This window comes from Coregonus clupeaformis, chromosome 8, assembly GCF_020615455.1.
Source record: "Coregonus clupeaformis isolate EN_2021a chromosome 8, ASM2061545v1, whole genome shotgun sequence".
NCBI lineage: Eukaryota > Metazoa > Chordata > Actinopteri > Salmoniformes > Salmonidae > Coregonus > Coregonus clupeaformis.
This window is the reverse complement of record NC_059199.1, coordinates 44,808,586-44,827,600: the sequence shown is the minus strand read 5'-3', so window position 1 is coordinate 44,827,600 and position 19,015 is coordinate 44,808,586. Positions and strand designations below refer to the sequence as shown.

Here is a 19,015-nt window from a genome sequence, read left to right as displayed (position 1 = left end):
AAGAGTGAATGCACTCACGACTGGAGGTCATAACCATGGAGAGAGAATCTATCTATGGTCTGAACATTGTTCTAAATGACAATATTCTCATTGTGTACAGGAGCTATACTGTACAGTGTGATGGTGCTGATGATTCAGATTTTGTCCCAGTTTGAGTCCTTGTTTTAGGTAAGTACAGATCTATAAGTGATTGGATAGGTGTAAGCAAGATTACCACCCTATTACTTTCACCAATCCCACCAATTCAGATCTGTGATTACTGCAGGGAAGGTAGGAAGAAAGGACAGGGCTATGCTCTTGGTTTGTAGGCTGTAGTGTTCAATCCCTTTCAGCTATTATCCACCCAATTTATCATTTCAATTGTTTGCTATTTGTATTTGCCCAAAAATTTTTGCTGACGAGTTAGTATAGATAATATAATATCTAATATTACCACAGTATTTCACCACAGCCGTGATAGGGCCAGTAGTCCAGGTGGGAACTTAAGTGCAGCCAGCTCTTCCATTCATCTTCCTTCAGTTCCTCAAAACAATGGCAGTGAAATACGAGGATGCCCTTCAAATGGCATTCACCGCTCTAATCAAAAGTGGGTGATACTGCAGCGCTGAACCTTTGACAGCACAGAGAGGTGGAGATGGTGGAAGGGGGGTGTGAGGGAGGGAGGGGGGAGGGAATCTGTGCTGCAGGTGTGCGGGGTGCAGTGTGCACGTGAGTGTGTGTACTTATGTGTATTTACGAGGTTAGTGTGTGTTTATACACTTGTATGTGTGTGTGATTTATGTTTGTGTCTACAGTATGTGTATGTGTGTATGTGTTTGTATGATAACGTGTACATGAGTGTGTATTGGTTGTTTCTATGTGTGCCTGTATGTACTTCATGTTTCTCTGCGTATGTAACTGTGTGTTCATGCAGTGCCTTCCCTAGCTGTCCTCACACATCTGCAGAGAGAGAGAGGGGACCGTGACATGGCGTGGCCAACGTCCATCTTACTACAGAGAGAGAGAGGGGACCGTGACATGGCGTGGCCAACGTCCATCTTACTGCAGAGAGAGAGAGGGGACCATGACATGGCGTGGCCAACGTCCATCTTACTGCAGAGAGAGAGAGGGGACCGTGACATGGCGTGGCCAACGTCCATCTTACTACAGAGAGAGAGAGGGGACCGTGACATGGCGTGGCCAACGTCCATCTTACTGCAGAGAGAGAGAGGGGACCGTGACATGGCGTGGCCAACGTCCATCTTACTACAGAGAGAGAGAGGGGACCGTGACATGGCGTGGCCAACGTCCATCTTACTGCAGAGAGAGAGAGGGGACCGTGACATGGCGTGGCCAACGTCCATCTTACTACAGAGGCATGAATTGGGCACGGAGTATGTCTATCCCTTTATTTGAATCGGTCACAGAACAGAACAGAAGCTGCTAGAAGAGGAGAGGAAGAGAAAAGAGAGGGAGAATGCTCTGAGCCCGGGACCCCAGGTTACTTTTCTATTTTCCTTCTTAGATTTTTCAACCCTGTCTGTCCCATGGGGGAGCAGAGCTGAATGGGAAACCGGGGGTGGAGGGGAGGAGAGGGGGAGAGGAGGAGAGGAGGGCTGGAATGAAAAAGGGAGACTGCAATTGGAAGTGAGCAAAGGCCACAGGTATGGAACTAGTGGAGGGTGGAGGGTGGAATGTGTTTGGAAGGCAGAAACTCTCGCTTGAGGGTTCCAAAATGGAGGGAGCAGAAGAGGTGTAAAGAGAACTAGCTCCAGCAGCTCTGTGCAGTTCTGGAATGTCGTGCTGTTCTATGCGTCCGCCAAGGCTGTGGAGATGAACGATAAAGTGAATGGTGTTGGATTGGAGGTCAGAATGTTTGTCTGTCTCCATGGCCACCTTGCCGCATTGACCCTCGGCCCCCTGGCCCGTTGTGGACATTACCAACCCCCTATCTTCCTTCACCGGCTGATAATGAGGGCTTCTGTGTTCAGACCAATTACTCACAGTATTAAAGGGCCAAATCCAGAAAGTGCATTTACACATCAAAGGAGCCAGTGAGTCATGTCTGTGCTGTGTGTGTGTGAGAGAGAGAAAGAGAGAGAGAGCGCGCGCGAGAGAGAGAGAGAGAGAGAGAGAGAGAGAGAGAGAGAGAGAGAGAGAGAGAGAGAGAGAGAGAGAGAGAGAGAGAGAGAGAGAGAGAGAGAGAGAGAGAGAGAGAGAGAGAGAGAGAAATAGAGAGAGAGAGGCCTTTTTGAGTTGGAGGGTTTGTATTTTGTCCAGTAGTTCATTCAATGTAATTTGAGAATCCAGTGGGTTCTGGTAGTCCCTCACTGTATATATACATAATATGACATTTGAAACGTCTTTATTCTTTTGGAACTTCTGAGTGTAATGTTTACTGTTAATATTTATTGTTTATTTCACTTTTGTTTACTATCTACTTCACTTGCTTTGGCAATGTTAACATACGTTTCCCATGCCAATAAAGCCCTTAAATTGAAATTGAATTGAAATTGAATTGAAAATGAGAGAGAGAGAGAGAGAGAGAGAGAGAGAGAGAGAGAGAGAGAGAGAGAGAGAGAGAGAGAGAGAGAGAGAGAGAGGAGAGAGAGAGAGAGAGAGAGAGAGAGAGAGAGAGGAGAGAGAGAGAGAGAGAGAGAGAGAGAGAGAGAGAGAGAGAGAGAGAGAGAGAGAGAGAGAGAGAGAGTGTGTGTGCGCTACATAGTACAGCAATACTGCTGAGAGAAGAGAGAGAATGCCTGCACACTGTCAAAGCACCATGACTGACACACAGCCCTCACATCCAGGTGGGACCGACACAGACAGCCCTCACATCCAGGTGGGACCGACACACACAGCCCTCACATCCAGGTGGGACCGACACAGACAGCCCTCACATCCAGGTGGGACCGACACAGACAGCCCTCACATCCAGGTGGGACCGACACAGACAGCCCTCACATCCAGGTGGGACCGACACAGACAGCCCTCACATCCAGGTGGGACCGACACAGACAGCCCTCACATCCAGGTGGGACCGACACAGACAGCCCTCACATCCAGGTGGGACCGACACAGACAGCCCTCACATCCAGGTGGGACAGACACACACAGCCCTCACATCCAGGTGGGACCGACACACACATCCCTCACATCCAGGTGGGACTGACACACAGCCCTCACATTCAGGTGGGACCGACACAGACAGCCCTCACATCCAGGTGGGACCGACACAGACAGCCCTCACATCCAGGTGGGACCGACACAGACAGCCCTCACATCCAGGTGGGACCGACACAGACAGCCCTCACATTCAGGTGAGGGCGTCAGAAAGAGAACGCTTTAGTGAAAGCTGATGTGTGACGTGTGTGTGTGTGTGTGTGTGTGTGTGTGTATGTGTGCATGTATCTTTGTGTGTGTCTGTGTGTACGTATGTGTTTGAGCGTGTGTTTAAATGTGTTTTTGAATGTTGAATAACGTCTGTGCCTGCATGCCTTTGCCTCTGTGCATGTGTCACCACGTTGAAGTGGCAGCCAAAAACCTTTTTCCTATTTTTGTCTCGTGGATCAACAGTGCGGCTCTCTGCTGTTATGGGTGTCAGAAACCATGGCCGTTACCATGGCGATGCCACACTGCAATATTCTAGCTTTGCAGCCTGCCTGCTGCAGCCTCGGAATGAGAGAGCGGTGAGGAGGAGGAGAGGAGGGAGAGAGAGAGAAACAGAGATAGAGAGGGAGGAGGGGGAAGGAGAGGGGGAGAGAGAGGAAGAGGAGAGAGAGAGGGAGACAAGAGGGGGAGAAAGAGAAGGAGTCGGAGAGAGAGAGAGGAAGGGGAGGAGGGAGGAGAGGGGGTCTGCTGCAGGCTCCACCAGAATGCTAATCAGACTCTCGATGGTTTGTCCTTCATTAGACCAGAGACAATACTGAGGCCAGAGGAGAGGGGCTTTCACAGATAGGTAGTACGCATGGACAAACACACACGTAAACACACGCACATGTGGACGGAGGTAAACACACGCACAGACTCTTCTCCGATACCGGTGTATTGATACTCCCACACATGCCAGTCTCACCATTAACAAACACTCAATTGTCCACGAGATGCAAAACAGACCTACAGTGGGGAAAAAAAGTATTTAGTCAGCCACCAATTGTGCAAGTTCTCCCACTTAAAAAGATGAGAGAGGCCTGTAATTTTCATCATAGGTACACGTCAACTATGACAGACAAAATGAGAAAAAAAATCCAGAAAATCACATTGTAGGATTTTTTATGAATTTATTTGCAAATGATGGTGGAAAATAAGTATTTGGTCAATAACAAAAGTTTCTCAATACTTTGTTATATACCCTTTGTTGGCAATGACACAGGTCAAACGTTTTCTGTAAGTCTTCACAAGGTTTTCACACACTGTTGCTGGTATTTTGGCCCATTCCTCCATGCAGATCTCCTCTAGAGCAGTGATGTTTTGGGGCTGTCGCTGGGCAACACGGACTTTCAACTCCCTCCAAAGATTTTCTATGGGGTTGAGATCTGGAGACTGGCTAGGCCACTCCAGGACCTTGAAATGCTTCTTACAAAGCCACTCCTTCGTTGCCCGGGCGGTGTGTTTGGGATCATTGTCATGCTGAAAGACCCAGCCACGTTTCATCTTCAATGCCCTTGCTGATGGAAGGAGGTTTTCACTCAAAATCTCACAATACATGGCCCCATTCATTCTTTCCTTTACACGGATCAGTCGTCCTGGTCCCTTTGCAGAAAAACAGCCCCAAAGCATGATGTTTCCACCCCCATGCTTCACAGTAGGTATGGTGTTCTTTGGATGCAACTCAGCATTCTTTGTCCTCCAAACACGACGAGTTGAGTTTTTACCAAAAAGTTCTATTTTGGTTTCATCTGACCATATGACATTCTCCCAATCTTCTGGATCATCCAAATGCACTCTAGCAAACTTCAGACGGGCCTGGACATGTACTGGCTTAAGCAGGGGGACACGTCTGGCACTGCAGGATTTGAGTCCCTGGCGGCGTAGTGTGTTACTGATTGTAGGCTTTGTTACTTTGGTCCCAGCTCTCTGCAGGTCATTCACTAGGTCCCCCCGTGTGGTTCTGGGATTTTTGCTCACCGTTCTTGTGATCATTTTGACCCCACGGGGTGAGATCTTGCGTGGAGCCCCAGATCGAGGGAGATTATCAGTGGTCTTGTATGTCTTCCATTTCCTAATAATTGCTCCCACAGTTGATTTCTTCAAACCAAGCTGCTTACCTATTGCAGATTCAGTCTTCCCAGCCTGGTGCAGGTCTACAATTGTGTTTCTGGTGTCCTTTGACAGCTCTTTGGTCTTGGCCACAGTGGAGTTTGGAGTGTGACTGTTTGAGGTTGTGGACAGGTGTCTTTTATACTGATAACAAGTTCAAACAGGTGCCATTAATACAGGTAATGAGTGGAGGACAGAGGAGCCTCTTAAAGAAGAAGTTACAGGTCTGTGAGAGCCAGAAATCTTGCTTGTTTGTAGGTGACCAAATACTTATTTTCCACCATAATTTGCAAATAAATTCATAAAAAATCCTACAATGTGATTTTCTGGATTTTTTTTCTCAATTTGTCTGTCATAGTTGACGTGTACCTATGATGAAAATTACAGGCCTCTCTCATCTTTTTAAGTGGGAGAACTTGCACAATTGGTGGCTGACTAAATACTTTTCTTCCCCACTGTATTTCTTTATTTTGAAAGTTATATATCTTGAAAACGTTATGGAATTTTCCTTTAAGACTTTCCTTACAACAAACGCTACCTCTCAGCAGAGCAGACTAAACACACAATAACAGGTCAGTTCAATACAGCCACATCTCTGTATATACATTATGTCCTTGGAGATCGCATGTGGACACCGTCACGCCAGCCCAAGGTCGCCAACTGTTTCTCCTCACAGTCCTCCCAATACATCCTGATATTGGAGTACAGTGTAATAGAGGATAGTGGGAATCAGGGGAGACGGAGGGGGAGAAAGAGATGGAGGGAGGAAGCTAGGAGAGGGACGACAGGGCAACAAGGCCTGAAGCCTTGTAGGAAACTCAGTGCATGCATCCCAAATGGCACCCTATTCCCTATATATTATATTGCACAACTTTTCACCAGAGCTCGTTGGGCTCATAAAGTCAATAGGGCTCTGTTCAAAAGTAGTGCACTACAAAGGGAATAGGTTGCCATTTGGGACACAGCCTCAGAGGTAATGGTCCTTCTTCTCGCACCAATCAATCACAACTAATCTCTCTCTTTCTGCCTGCGTTCTCCAGAGGGGTCCGCCATCTGCCGTGACGCCATGATCCCATCTCTCCCTCGCCACCCCCGCCTGCCACACGGTCCAGTCAGCCGGGACGCACCACCACGCAACTCCTATCCCAGAGCTATCTCTTTCTATCTATCTATCACTCTATCTCTGTCTCTCTCTTTGTTTTTTCTCTCTATCGCTAACTCCCTTTCTTTCTTTCATTCATATACATGAATGTCCTCTCTCTCTCTCTCTCTCTCTCTCTCTCGCACTCTGTCTCTCTTTTTTGCAATCTCTCTCTCTCTCTCTCTCTCTCTCTCTCTCTCTCTCTCTCTCTCTCTCTCTCTCTCTCTCTCTCTCTCTCTCTCTCTCTCTCTCTCTCTCTCTCTCTCTCTCTCTCTCTCTCTCTCTCTCTCTCTCTCTCTCTCTCTCTCTCTCTCTCTCTCTCTCTCTCTCTCTCTCTCTCTCTCTCTCTCTCTCTCTCTCTCTCTCTCTCTCTCTCTCTCTCTCTCTCTCTCTCTCTCTCTCTCTCTCTCTCTCTCTCTCTATCTCTCTCGTGTGATCTTGTTGCTGGCCCAGAGGCCCAGTGGAGCCAGGCACCAGGCTGGCACTCCTCCAGCAGAGCTATGCCCAGGAGAGGATGGCGTTGTTGGGGGAATATAGCCGGGCAGGCAGGCTGCAGATCCCCAGCTCCACAGCCCAGCTCCAGTACAGACATGCAGCGACAGACCCAGACCCAGGGGGTAGGATCATACTCGGAGAGAATAATACATTCACTCCACTCCACAGGTTTAGGGCTGTGAGAACACTGCATGGGTTTAGGGCTGTGAGAACACTCCATGGGCTTAGGGCTGTGAGAACACTCCACTGGCCCACTCTATACAATGACAACATTCAGGAATTAATATGTTAGCGAGGCTATAGTGAGCACGCCGGGTAGGCTCAGAAACCCCTTTACACTAGTACCCGTATAAAGGTTGAAAGCGGCAGATTTGGGCACTGATAAGCGCCTAAATTGGAATGCAGTGATATAAATTATGTCAGAGCTCAGGCTCTGCGCTTCACAGTGCTGTATGGGTTTTGACTGACAGCCATTCTGAACTTAATGCACCGCAGGAGACAAGAAGTTGCCCCCATCCCTCCCACTAATTGAGTAACTTTTTTAATGTTTTTGTTATCTGAGGGAGGGAAATATTGTAAATTAAGAGGACTCTATGTATTCTTAAAGATGAGACGTTGAGAATTATAATAAATACCGGTTTGATGTCATAAAAGCAAGCCAAACACCCATGAGTGCACTTCTCATTTCTATATCATAAAACTCATGTCATATACAGTGTCAACGTTTATGATCACTATGTTTGATGTACAGTTACAAGATGACATGGCGTCATACCCTCGGTTGTTCTGAACAGAATCAGCGTATGTTTGTCTATTGTGAAGAACATTTGTCGCGAAACACGCACCTGAATGAACACATGACTCCATTCTATGCGCACCAAAATTACGACCTAACACTCTAAGATCATATTTTATAACTTAGCTAGTCATGTTGGCAATAGAACAAGCTTTCAAATGATGCCGACCTGAACCAGATTGCAATTTATAATTAGTCAGTTTTTGAATTGCGTAAACAACAACAATAATTGTGTGATGGCAGGGATGCAGGGTTGTGTTCCAAACAAAACAACTACAAGTGTGCTTCCTCTAGTTCCTCAACGGTACAGCCAGGAAAGCTCAAAAAGCACCTTATAGTTGAAGACTGTTATTTGAGTCATAAAAGTGCATTGGAATTACTTACGAACTGTGCACACTTTGGAGAGGTGTGTGGCCACTTGGACCAGTTAGTCCTCTCACTCAAATCCTTGTAATTTTTTTGGTCTTATGTTGCATCTACCCCACATTTTCCAAGAATATTCTTATCATGTTACTGAATGTATCCAGAGTATTTTCAGATTTCGTTATCACCAAATGTGGCAAAAAGTACAGTAAATGTAAAATGCACATAAAATCAACACTGTAATGTTTGGATTCAGTTTTGTGTCCGGTGAAATGTTGTGTCCTCAACAATAATTTTTCCAGAATCTCCAAACTGTTCCCTTTAAATTGTTACCATGCTTGTCACGATCGTCTGAAGAAGCGGACCAATACGCAGCGCGTGGAGTGAACATAATGACTTTATTTAATAAAGCAACCACGAAAAAACAACAAATGACGATAGTGAAGTCCTCTGTAACACTGACAGAAACATGGAACAAAAACCCACAACCCCAAGGTGAAAACACACAGTATAAATATGGCTCCCAATCAGAGATAACGAGCCGACAGCTGACACTCGTTACCTCCGATTGGGAGTCAATGACCAAACATAGAAAACAAATACCTAGACTAACCAACATAGAAATACACCCAAGTGAAAAATAACAACCCTGGCTCAAAATAAAAGTCCATAGAGCCAGAGTGTCACAATGCTTATGCATTTGCTTTTCATATTTCTTCTGTAAGAAACATTTCAATATAGTCCTATCCATATATGCCAATTCCCACGAGTGTAAAGGGTTAAGTAAATGTCTTTCGTCGAGAGCAATACAATAAGTACAAGGAAAGAAAGTATACCTTCAGAGCATGCCAAGAGGACAAATAAACAGCAGTGTAAATACTTTTTGAAAATATAAATTGCATTTTGGTCTGTAATTGATTCCTCTGTGACCTAAAATAAAAATGCTCTCTCTTTTCCTTTCAAAGAAGCATAAAGAAACCAGTCTGAATGCGTGGAGACCCGCTGCTTGGTGGGCTGTAGCCAGCTAAGCACTACTTATCAGAGGCATCTCGTTTAATTGAAGTCACAGAAAAGTCATCAATTCTGAAGTAGAGTTTCATCCTTCCATCCCTCCTTCTTCGCCCGCTGGACCAAGCAGAGAAAATGTTGGGTCAATAGCATCAAAGAACCTTCAAAGTACCATTCAGAACCCCTACCTCCCACCGCAACCCTCCCACAACACACCACCGGGGACCGCCTTTCATCACGACTCTTCCCCAATGACCTTCCAATCCCAGTACTGATTTGTCAAGGTCACCGTGGGCTCTTTAAACGTGTCAAATAATGGCGTTGGCATTTAGAGAGGACATTGGCCCGTCAGAAGCTCTTGACAGGCTGTGAGGATTCTGTGGCCTACATGTAGGAGGTGTCTGGAGGAGTTGAAAGGATTTCTTAATTAGCTCCGAACATCCACTTAGTCTATACCCCTGGTGTACCCTGATGAGTCTGTGCCCACCGCCAACACCATCAAAACCCGATCTAGTTTGGAAATCAAATTTAGATCTTTAATTTCGTTTGCTGTTAAACCGCTGCTGTGGCCTGGTAGTGCAAACAAACAAGAAGAGCCTATTAAGTACAACAATGTAGATTTGTGGAGGATATTTGACTGATCAAAGTTGTGCTCAAATCACAAGACACATAATATATCCACTGCTACAGTCACACAGAACAATAACATCACCAAGCTTCCTTTGATGAGTGTTTAGTTACCTAAATGAGAAAAAGGGTCAAATAACAATTACACCGGCAATAATCACAGTTTTATATGTCATTTTAGCAGATGCTTTTATCCAAAGTGTCTTACAGTCATGCTCTTACTACTAATCACTCATAACAGTTTGTAGCCCAAATATGGTGTGCCAGGATCCAAAAAGCCATTCACACTCCAACCAATCCTGGCAAAGATAAATCCAAACCCCTCAACCAATCCTGGCAGAGCGGAACCCACCAGCGCTCTACACATCGCCCCCTACCCAGCAGCAGGGGTAGAGGGTTGCCAAGTGTTTCTTTCCGCCAAGTCTTGCCAACACCCCACATCCCAGCTGACTTGCGAGGAGAGGGTCTGGCTAGCAGAGGCACAGGACAGGAGGTGGCAGAGTGCCTCATATCCTCCTGACCCCAAAATAACCACCAGAACCACAATAAATCCTGCTGCTGATCTGGTCTCACTGATGGACATTTTTTTTTTAAAGGAATCAGTCCGGCTTTAAACGTACTCTTTAAAGTTGTAATAAAAATTTTTTGCCAATAGATATTGTTGTACATTTTTTGTCACTCAAATATCACATGAATACACATTAGACATAGCAAAATGTATAGATTTGTTAGAAAATTTGCTTTAAAATGTAGATGTTCCCCATTGCTGGAAGGGGGCCCCGAGTTAAAAAGTTTGGGAACCCCTAATATAGAGTATAACCAGGACTCAGAGTATTTCCTGACCACACAAACTGACAGGGGAAAATGCTTGGCCCTAAGTATAAACCTCTGTTATTCACCACAATGTAATACCCTACTTTCTCTGAAAGTGATAATAGTTCTGGATATATATACAGTGGGGAAAAAAAGTATTTAGTCAGCCACCAATTGTGCAAGTTCTCCCACTTAAAAAGATGAGAGAGGCCTGTAATTTTCATCATAGGTACACGTAAACTATGACAGACAAATTTAGAAAAAAAAATCCAGAAAATCACATTGTAGGATTTTTAATGAATTTATTTGCAAATTATGGTGGAAAATAAGTATTTGGTCACCTACAAACAAGCAAGATTTCTGGCTCTCACAGACCTGTAACTTCTTCTTTAAGAGGCTCCTCTGTCCTCCACTCGTTACCTGTATTAATGGCACCTGTTTGAACTTGTTATCAGTATAAAAGACACCTGTCCACAACCTCAAACAGTCACACTCCAAACTCCACTATGGCCAAGAACAAAGAGCTGTCAAAGGACACCAGAAACAAAATTGTAGACCTGCACCAGGCTGGGAAGACTGAATCTGCAATAGGTAAGCAGCTTGGTTTGAAGAAATCAACTGTGGGAGCAATTATTAGGAAATGGAAGACATACAAGACCACTGATAATCTCCCTTGATCTGGGGCTCCACGCAAGATCTGACCCCGTGGGGTCAAAATGATCACAAGAACGGTGAGAAAAAATCCCAGAACCACACGGGGGACCTAGTGAATGACCTGCAGAGAGCTGGGACCAAAGTAACAAAGCCTACCATCAGTAACACACTACGCTGCCAGGGACTCAAATCCTGCAGTCCCAGACGTGTCCCCCTGCTTAAGCCAGTACATGTCCAGGCCCGTCTGAAGTTTGCTAGAGTGCATTTGGATGATCCAGAAGAGGATTGGGAGAATGTCATATGGTCAGATGAAACCAAAATATAACTTTTTTGGTAAAAACTCAACTCGTCGTGTTTGGAGGACAAAGAATGCTGAGTTGCATCCAAAATACACCATACCTACTGTGAAGCATGGGGGTAGAAACGGCATGCTTTGGGGCTGTTTTTCTGCAAAGGGACCAGGACGACTGATCCGTGTAAAGGAAAGAATGAATGGGGCCATGTATCGTGAGATTTTGAGTGAAAACCTCCTTCCATCAGCAAGGGCATTGAAGATGAAACGTGGCTGGGTCTTTCAGCATGACAATTATCCCAAACACACCACCCGGGCAACGAAGGAGTGGCTTCGTAAGAAGTATTTCAAGGTCCTGGAGTGGCCTAGCCAGTCTCCAGATCTCAACCCCATAGAAAATCTTTGGATGGAGTTGAAAGTCCGTGTTGCCCAGTGACAGCCCCAAAACATCACTGCTCTAGAGGAGATCTGCATGGAGGAATGGGCCAAAATACCAGCAACAGTGTGTGAAAACCTTGTGAAGACTTACAGAAAACGTTTGACCTGTGTCATTGCCAACAAAAGGTATATAACAAAGTATTGAGAAACTTTTCTTATTGACCAAATACTTATTTTCCACCATAATTTGCAAATAAATTAATAAAAATCCTACAATGTGATTTTCTGGATTTTTTTCTCATTTTGTCTGTCATAGTTGACGTGTACCTATGATGAAAATTACAGGCCTCTCTCATCTTTTTAAGTGGGAGAACTTGCACAATTGGTGGCTGACTAAATACTTTTTTTCCCCACTGTATATATAATCAGGTTAGTTACAACTGGGGTTGGAGCGGAAACCTACAGGAGGGTAGCCAACGTGATCAACGTGGTCAGAGTATATATCTGTAAATATAAATGGGGGTAAAATGGCCGCCAGACTTACCTCCAAGCTGTACTCCTCTACGGTCCTCTTAAGTGGGTCAACGATCTGCCAGCAGATGAGGATGCACAGGTCAATCAGCAGCATCCCACCCACGATGATCAGCAACTTCTGGTCCTTGATAATCTGGAGGGGAGAAAATAAAAGAGTGAGTGAGGAGAGAAAGAGGAAAGAGAGTGATAGGGGAGAGAGAGGAATGAGAGTGATAGGGGAGAGAGAGAGGCAAGAGGGTGATAGGGGAGAGAGAGGAAAGAGAGTGATGGGGAGAGAGAGGAAAGAGAGTGATGGGGGAGAAAGAGGAAAGAGAGTGATGGGAGAGAGAGGAAAGAGAGTGAAGGGGGAGAGAGAGGAAAGAGAGTGATAGGGGAGAGAGAGGAAAGAGAGTGATGGGGAGAGAATGGAAATAGAGTGATGGGGAGAGAGAGTAAAGAGAGTGATATGGGAGAGAGAGGAACGAGAGTGATAGGGGAGAGAGAGAGGCAAGAGGGTGATAGGGGAGAGAGAGGAAAGAGAGTGATGGGGGAGAGAGAGGAAAGAGAGTGATGGGGAGAGAGAGTAAAGAGAGTGATATGGGAGAGAGAGGAACGAGAGTGATAGGGGAGAGAGAGAGAGGCAAGAGGGTGATAGGGGAGAGAGAGGAAAGAGAGTGATGGGGAGAGAGAGGAAAGAGAGTGATGGGAAAAGAGAGTGATGGGGAGAGAGAGGAAAGAGAGTGATAGGGGAGATAGAGGAAAGAGAGTGATGGGGAGAGAGAGGAAAGAGAGTGATAGGGGAGAGAGAGGAAAGAGAGTGATGGGATAAGAGAGTGATAGGTGACAAAGAGGAAAGAGAGTGATGGGGAGAGAGAGGAAAGAGAGTGATGGGGAGAGAGAGGAAAGAGTGTGATGGCAAAAGAGAGTGATAGGGGAGAGAGAGGAAAGAGAGTGATAGGGGAGAGAGAGGAAAGAGAGTAATAGGAAATCAGAGTGATGGGAGAGAGAGGAAAGAGAGTGATGGGGAGAGAGAGGAAAGAGAGTGATAGGGGAGAGAGAGGAAAGAGAGTGATGGGAGAGAGGAAAGAGAGTGATGGGGAGAGAGAGGAAAGATAGTGATGGGAAAAGAGAGTGATAGGGGAGAGAGAGGAAAGAGAGTGATAGGGGAGAGAGAGGAAAGAGAGTGATAGGAAATCAGAGTGATGGGAGAGAGAGGAAAGAGAGTGATGGGGAGAGAGAGGAAAGAGAGTGATAGGGGAGAGAGAGGAAAGAGAGTGATGGGGAGAGAGGAAAGAGAGTGATGGGAAAAGAGAGTGATGGGGAGAGAGAGGAAAGAGAGTGATAGGGGAGATAGAGGAAAGAGAGTAATGGGGAAGAGAGTGATGGGGAGAGAGGGGAAAGAGAGTGATAGGGGAGAGAGAGGAAAGAGAGTGATGAGGGAGAGAGAGGAAAGAAAGTGATGGGGAGAGAGAGGAAAGAGAGTGATAGGGTAGAGAGAGGAAAGAGAGTGGTGGGAGAGAGAGTGATGGGGAGAGAGAGGAAAGAGATGGTGATGGGGAGAGAGAGGAAAGAGAGTGATGGGAAAAGAGAGTGATAGGGGAGAGAGAGGAAAGAGAGTTATGTGGGAGAGAGGAAAGAGAATGATGGGAGAGAGTGGAAAGAGAGTGATAGGGGAAGAGAGAGGAAAGAGCGTGATGGGAAGAGAGGAAAGACAGTGATGGGGGAGAGAGAGGAAAGAGGATTATGGGATAAGAGAGTGATAGGTGACAAAGAGGAAAGAGAGTGATGGGGAGAGAGAGGAAAGAGAGTGATGGGGAGAGAGAGGAAAGAGTGTGATGGGAAAAGAGAGTGATAGGGGAGAGAGAGGAAAGAGAGTGATAGGGGAGAGAGAGGAAAGAGAGTAATAGGAAATCAGAGTGATGGGAGAGAGAGGAAAGAGAGTGATGGGGAGAGAGAGGAAAGAGAGTGATAGGGGAGAGAGAGGAAAGAGAGTGATGGGGAGAGAGGAAAGAGAGTGATGGGGAGAGAGAGGAAAGATAGTGATGGGAAAAGAGAGTGATGGGGAGAGAGAGGAAAGAGAGTGATAGGGGAGATAGAGGAAAGAGAGTGATGGGGAAGAGAGTGATGGGGAGAGAGAGGAAAGAGAGTGATAGGGGAGAGAGAGGAAAGAGAGTGATGAGGGAGAGAGAGGAAAGAAAGTGATGGGGGAGAGAGAGGAAAAAGAATGATAGGGTAGAGAGAGGAAAGAGAGTGGTGGGAGAGAGAGTGATGGGGAGAGAGAGGAAATAGATGGTGATGGGGAGAGAGAGGAAAGAGAGTGATGGGAAAAGAGAGTGATAGGGGAGAGAGAGGAAAGAGAGTTATGTGGGAGAGAGGAAAGAGAATGATGGGAGAGAGTGGAAAGAGAGTGATAGGGGAGAGAGAGGAAAGAGCGTGATGGGAAGAGAGGAAAGACAGTGATGGGGGAGAGAGAGGAAAGAGGATTATGGGAAAAGAGAGTGATGGGGAGAGAGAGGAAATAGAGTGATGGGGAGAGAGAGGAAATAGAGTGATATGGGGAGAGAGAGGAAAGAGAGTGATAGGGGAGAGAGAGGAAGAGAGTGATGGGGAAGAGAGTGATAGGGGAGTGAGAGGAAAGAGAGTGATGGGGAGAGAGAAGAAAGAGAGTGATAGGAAAGGAGAGTGATAGGGGAGAGAGGAAAGAGAGTGATGAGGGAGAGAGAGGAAAGAAAGTGATGGGGGAGAGAGAGAAAGGAAAGTGAGCGAGAAGAGAGAGAGAAGAGTGATGGGAGAGAGAGTGATGGGGAGAGAGAGGAAAGAGATGGTGATGGGGAGAGAGAGGGAAAGAGAGTGATGGGAAAAGAGAGTGATAGGGGAGTGAGAGGGAAAGAGAGTTATGAGAGAGAGGAAAGAGAATGATGGGGAGAGAGAGGAAAGAGAGTGATAGCGGAGAGAGGAAAGAGAGTGATGGGGAAGAGAGAGGAAAGAGAGTGATAGGATAGAGAGAGGAAAGAGAGTGATGGGGAGGGAGAGGAAAGAGAGTGATAGGAAAAGAGAGTGATAGGGGAGAGAGAGGAAAGAGAGTGATGGGGAGAGAGAGGAAAGAAAGTGATGGGGGGAGAAAGGAAAGAGAGTGATAGGGGAGAGAGAGGAAATATAGTTATGGGGGGAGAGGAAAGAGAATGATGGGGGAGAGAGAGGAAGAGTGAGGAAAGAGAGTGATATGGGAGAGAGAGGAAAGAGAGTGATGGGGAGAGAGAGTAAAGAGAGTGATGGGATAAGAGAGTGATAGGTGAGATAGAGGAAAGTGAGTGATGGGGGAGAGAGGAAAGAGAGTGATGGGGAGAGAAGAAAGAGAGTGATGGGATAAGAGAGTGATGGGGAGAGAAAGAGAGTGATGGGGAGAGAAGAAAGAGAGTGATGGGATAAGAGAGTGATAGGGGAGAGAGAGGAAAGAGAGTGATAGGAAAGGAGAGTGATAGGGGAGAGAGGAAAGAGAGTGATGAGGGAGAGAGAGGAAAGAAAGTGATGGGGGAGAGAGAGGAAAGAGAGTGATAGCGTAGAGAGACGAAAGAGAGTGATGGGAGAGAGAGTGATGGGGAGAGAGAGGAAAGAGATGGTGATGGGGAGAGAGAGGAAAGAGAGTGATGGGAAAAGAGAGTGATAGGGGAGAGAGAGGAAAGAGAGTTATGGGGAGAGAGGAAAGAGAATGATGGGGGAGAGAGAGGAAAGAGAGTGATAGCGGAGAGAGGAAAGAGAGTGATGGGGAAGAGAGAGGAAAGAGAGTGATAGGATAGAGAGAGGAAAGAGAGTGATGGGGTGAGAGAGGAAAGAGAGTGATGGGAAAAGAGAGTGATAGGGGAGAGAGGAAAGAGAGTGATAGGGGAGAGAGAAGAAAGAGAGTGATAGGGGAGAGAGAGGAAAGAGAGTGATAGGGGAGAGAGAGGAAAGAGAGTGATGGGAGAGAGAGGAAAGAGAGTGATAGGAAAAGAGAGTGATAGGGGAGAGAGAGGAAAGAGAGTGATGGGGAGAGAGAGGAAAGAAAGTGATGGGGAGAGAGAAGGAAAGAGAGTGATAGGGAGAGAGAGGAAAGAGAGTTATGGGGGGAGAGGAAAGAGAATGATGGGGGAGAGAGAGGAAGAGTGAGGAAAGAGAGTGATAGGGGAGAGAGAGGAAAGAGAGTGATGGGGAGAGAGAGGAAAGAGAGTGATGGGATAAGAGAGTGATAGGTGAGATAGAGGAAAGTGAGTGATGGGGGAGAGAGGAAAGAGAGTGATGGGGAGAGAAGAAAGAGAGTGATGGGAAAAGAGAGTGATATGGGAGAGAGGAAAGAGAGTGATTGGGAGAGAGGAAAGAGTGTAATGGGGAGAGAGAGGAAAGAGAGTGATAGGAAAAGAGAGTGATAGGTAAGAGAGTGATGGGGAGAGAAGAAAGAGAGTGATGGGATAAGAGAGTGATAGGGGAGAGAGAGGAAAGAGAGTGATGGGGAGAGAGAGGAAAGAGAGTGATAGGGGAGAGAGAGGAAAGAGAGTGATAGGAAAAAAAGAGTGATGGGAGAGAGAGGAAAGAGAGAAATGGGGGAGAGAGAGGAAAGAGAGTGATGGGGAGAGAGAGGAAAGAGAGTGATGGGGAGAGAGAGGAAAGAGAGTGATAGGGGAGAGAGAGGAAAGTGAGTGATGGGGCGAGAGAGGAAAGAGAGTGATGGGAAAAGAGAGGAAAGAGTGATAGGACAAAATAGTGATGGGGAGAGAGAAGGAAGAGAGTGATAGGGGAGAAAGTGGAAAGAGAGTGATAGGGGAGAGAGAGGAAAGAGAGTGAAAGGGGAGAGAGTGGAAAGAGAGTGATGGGGAGAGGGAGGAAAGAGAGTGATAGGAGAGAGAGAGGGAAGAGAGTGATAGTGGAGAGAGAGGAAAGAGAGTGATAGGGGAGAGAGAGGAAGAGAGTGATGGGGAAGAGAGTGATAGGGGAGTGAGAGGAAAGAGAGTGATGGGAGAGAGAGGAAAGAGAGTGATAGGAAAGGAGAGTGATAGGGGAGAGAGGAAAGAGAGTGATGAGGGAGAGAGAGGAAAGAGAGTGATAGGATAGAGAGAGGAAAGAGAGTGATGGGGAGGGAGAGAAAGAGAGTGATAGGAAAAGTATAGTGATAGGGGAAAGAGAGTGATGGGGAGAGAGAGGAAAGAAAGTGATGGGGGGAGAAAGGAAAGAGAGTGATAGGGGAGAGAGAGGAAAGATAGTTATGGGGGGGAGAGGAAAGAGAATGATGGGGAGAGAGAGGAAGAGTGAGGAAAGAGAGTGATGGGGAGAGAGAGTAAAGAGAGTGATGGGATAAGAGAGTGATAGGTGAGATAGAGGAAAGTGAGTGATGGGGAGAGAGGAAAGAGAGTGATGGGGAGAAGAAGAAAGAGTGATGGGATAAGAGAGTGATGGGAGAGAAAGAGTGATGGGGAGAGAAGAAAGAGAGTGATGGGATAAGAGAGTGATAGGGAGAGAGAGAAAGAGAGTGATAGGAAAGGAGAGTGATAGGGGAGAGAGAGGAAAGAGAGTGATGAGGGAGAGAGAGAAGAAAGTGATGGGGGAGAGAGAGAAAAGAGAGTGATAGCGTAGAGAGACGAAAGAGAGTGATGGGAGAGAGAGTGATGGGGAGAGAGAGGAAATAGATGGTGATGGGGAGAGAGAGGAAAGAGAGTGATGGGAAAAGAGAGTGATAGGGGAGAGAGAGGAAAGAGAGTTATGGGGGAGAGAGGAAAGAGAATGATGGGGGAGAGAGAGGAAAGAGAGTGATAGCGGAGAGAGGAAAGAGAGTGATGGGGAAGAGAGAGGAAAGAGAGTGATAGAATAGAGAGAGGAAAGAGAGTGATGGGGTGAGAGAGGAAAGAGAGTGATGGGAAAAGAGAGTGATAGGGGAGAGAGAGGAAAGATAGTGATGGGAGAGAGAGAAAAGAGAGTGATAGGAAATGAGAGTGATGGGAGCGAGAGGAATGAGAGTGATGGGGAGAGAGAGGAAAGATAGTGATAGGGGAGAGAGAGGAAAGAGAGTGATGGGAGAGAGGAAAGAGAGTGATGGGGGAGAGAGAGGAAAGAGGGTGATGGGAAAAGAGAGTGATGGGAGAGAGAGGAAAGAGAGTGATAGGGGAGAGAGAAGAAAGAGAGTGATAGGGGAGAGAGAGGAAAGAGAGTGATAGGGGAGAGAGAGGAAAGAGAGTGATGGGAGAGAGAGGAAAGAGAGTGATAGGAAAAGAGAGTGATGGGGAGGGAGAGGAAAGAGAGTGATGGGGAGAGAGAGGAAAGAAAGTGATGGGGGAGAGAAAGGAAAGAGAGTGATAGGGGAGAGAGAGGAAAGAGAGTTATGGGGGGAGAGGAAACAGAATGATGGGGGAGAGAGAGGAAGAGTGAGGAAAGAGAGTGATAGGGGAGAGAGAGGAAAGAGAGTGATGGGATAAGAGAGTGATAGGTGAGATAGAGGAAAGTGAGTGATGGGGAGAGAGATGAAAGAGAGTGATAGGGGAGAGAGAGGAAAGAGAGTGATAGAAAAAAAAGAGTGATGGGAGAGAGAGGAAAGAGAGAAATGGGGGAGAGAGAGGAAAGAGAGTGATGGGGAGAGAGAGGAAAGAGAGTGATGGGGAGAGAGAGGAAAGAGAGTGATAGGGGAGAGAGAGGAAAGTGAGTGATGGGGAGAGAGAGGAAAGAGAGTGTTGGGAAA

At 46.5% G+C, this 19,015-nt stretch overlaps 1 protein-coding gene across 1 annotated transcript in view; it reads right to left on the bottom strand.

The window, feature by feature from the left end:
- LOC121572543 (gamma-aminobutyric acid type B receptor subunit 2) overlaps positions 1-19,015 on the bottom strand; it is a 345,717-nt gene that overhangs the window by 71,109 nt on the left and 255,593 nt on the right. Inside the window, exon 13 of the mRNA XM_045222027.1 lies at positions 12,347-12,469. Coding sequence (XP_045077962.1) covers positions 12,347-12,469 — 123 coding nt within the window. The remainder of the gene's footprint in view (positions 1-12,346; positions 12,470-19,015) is intronic.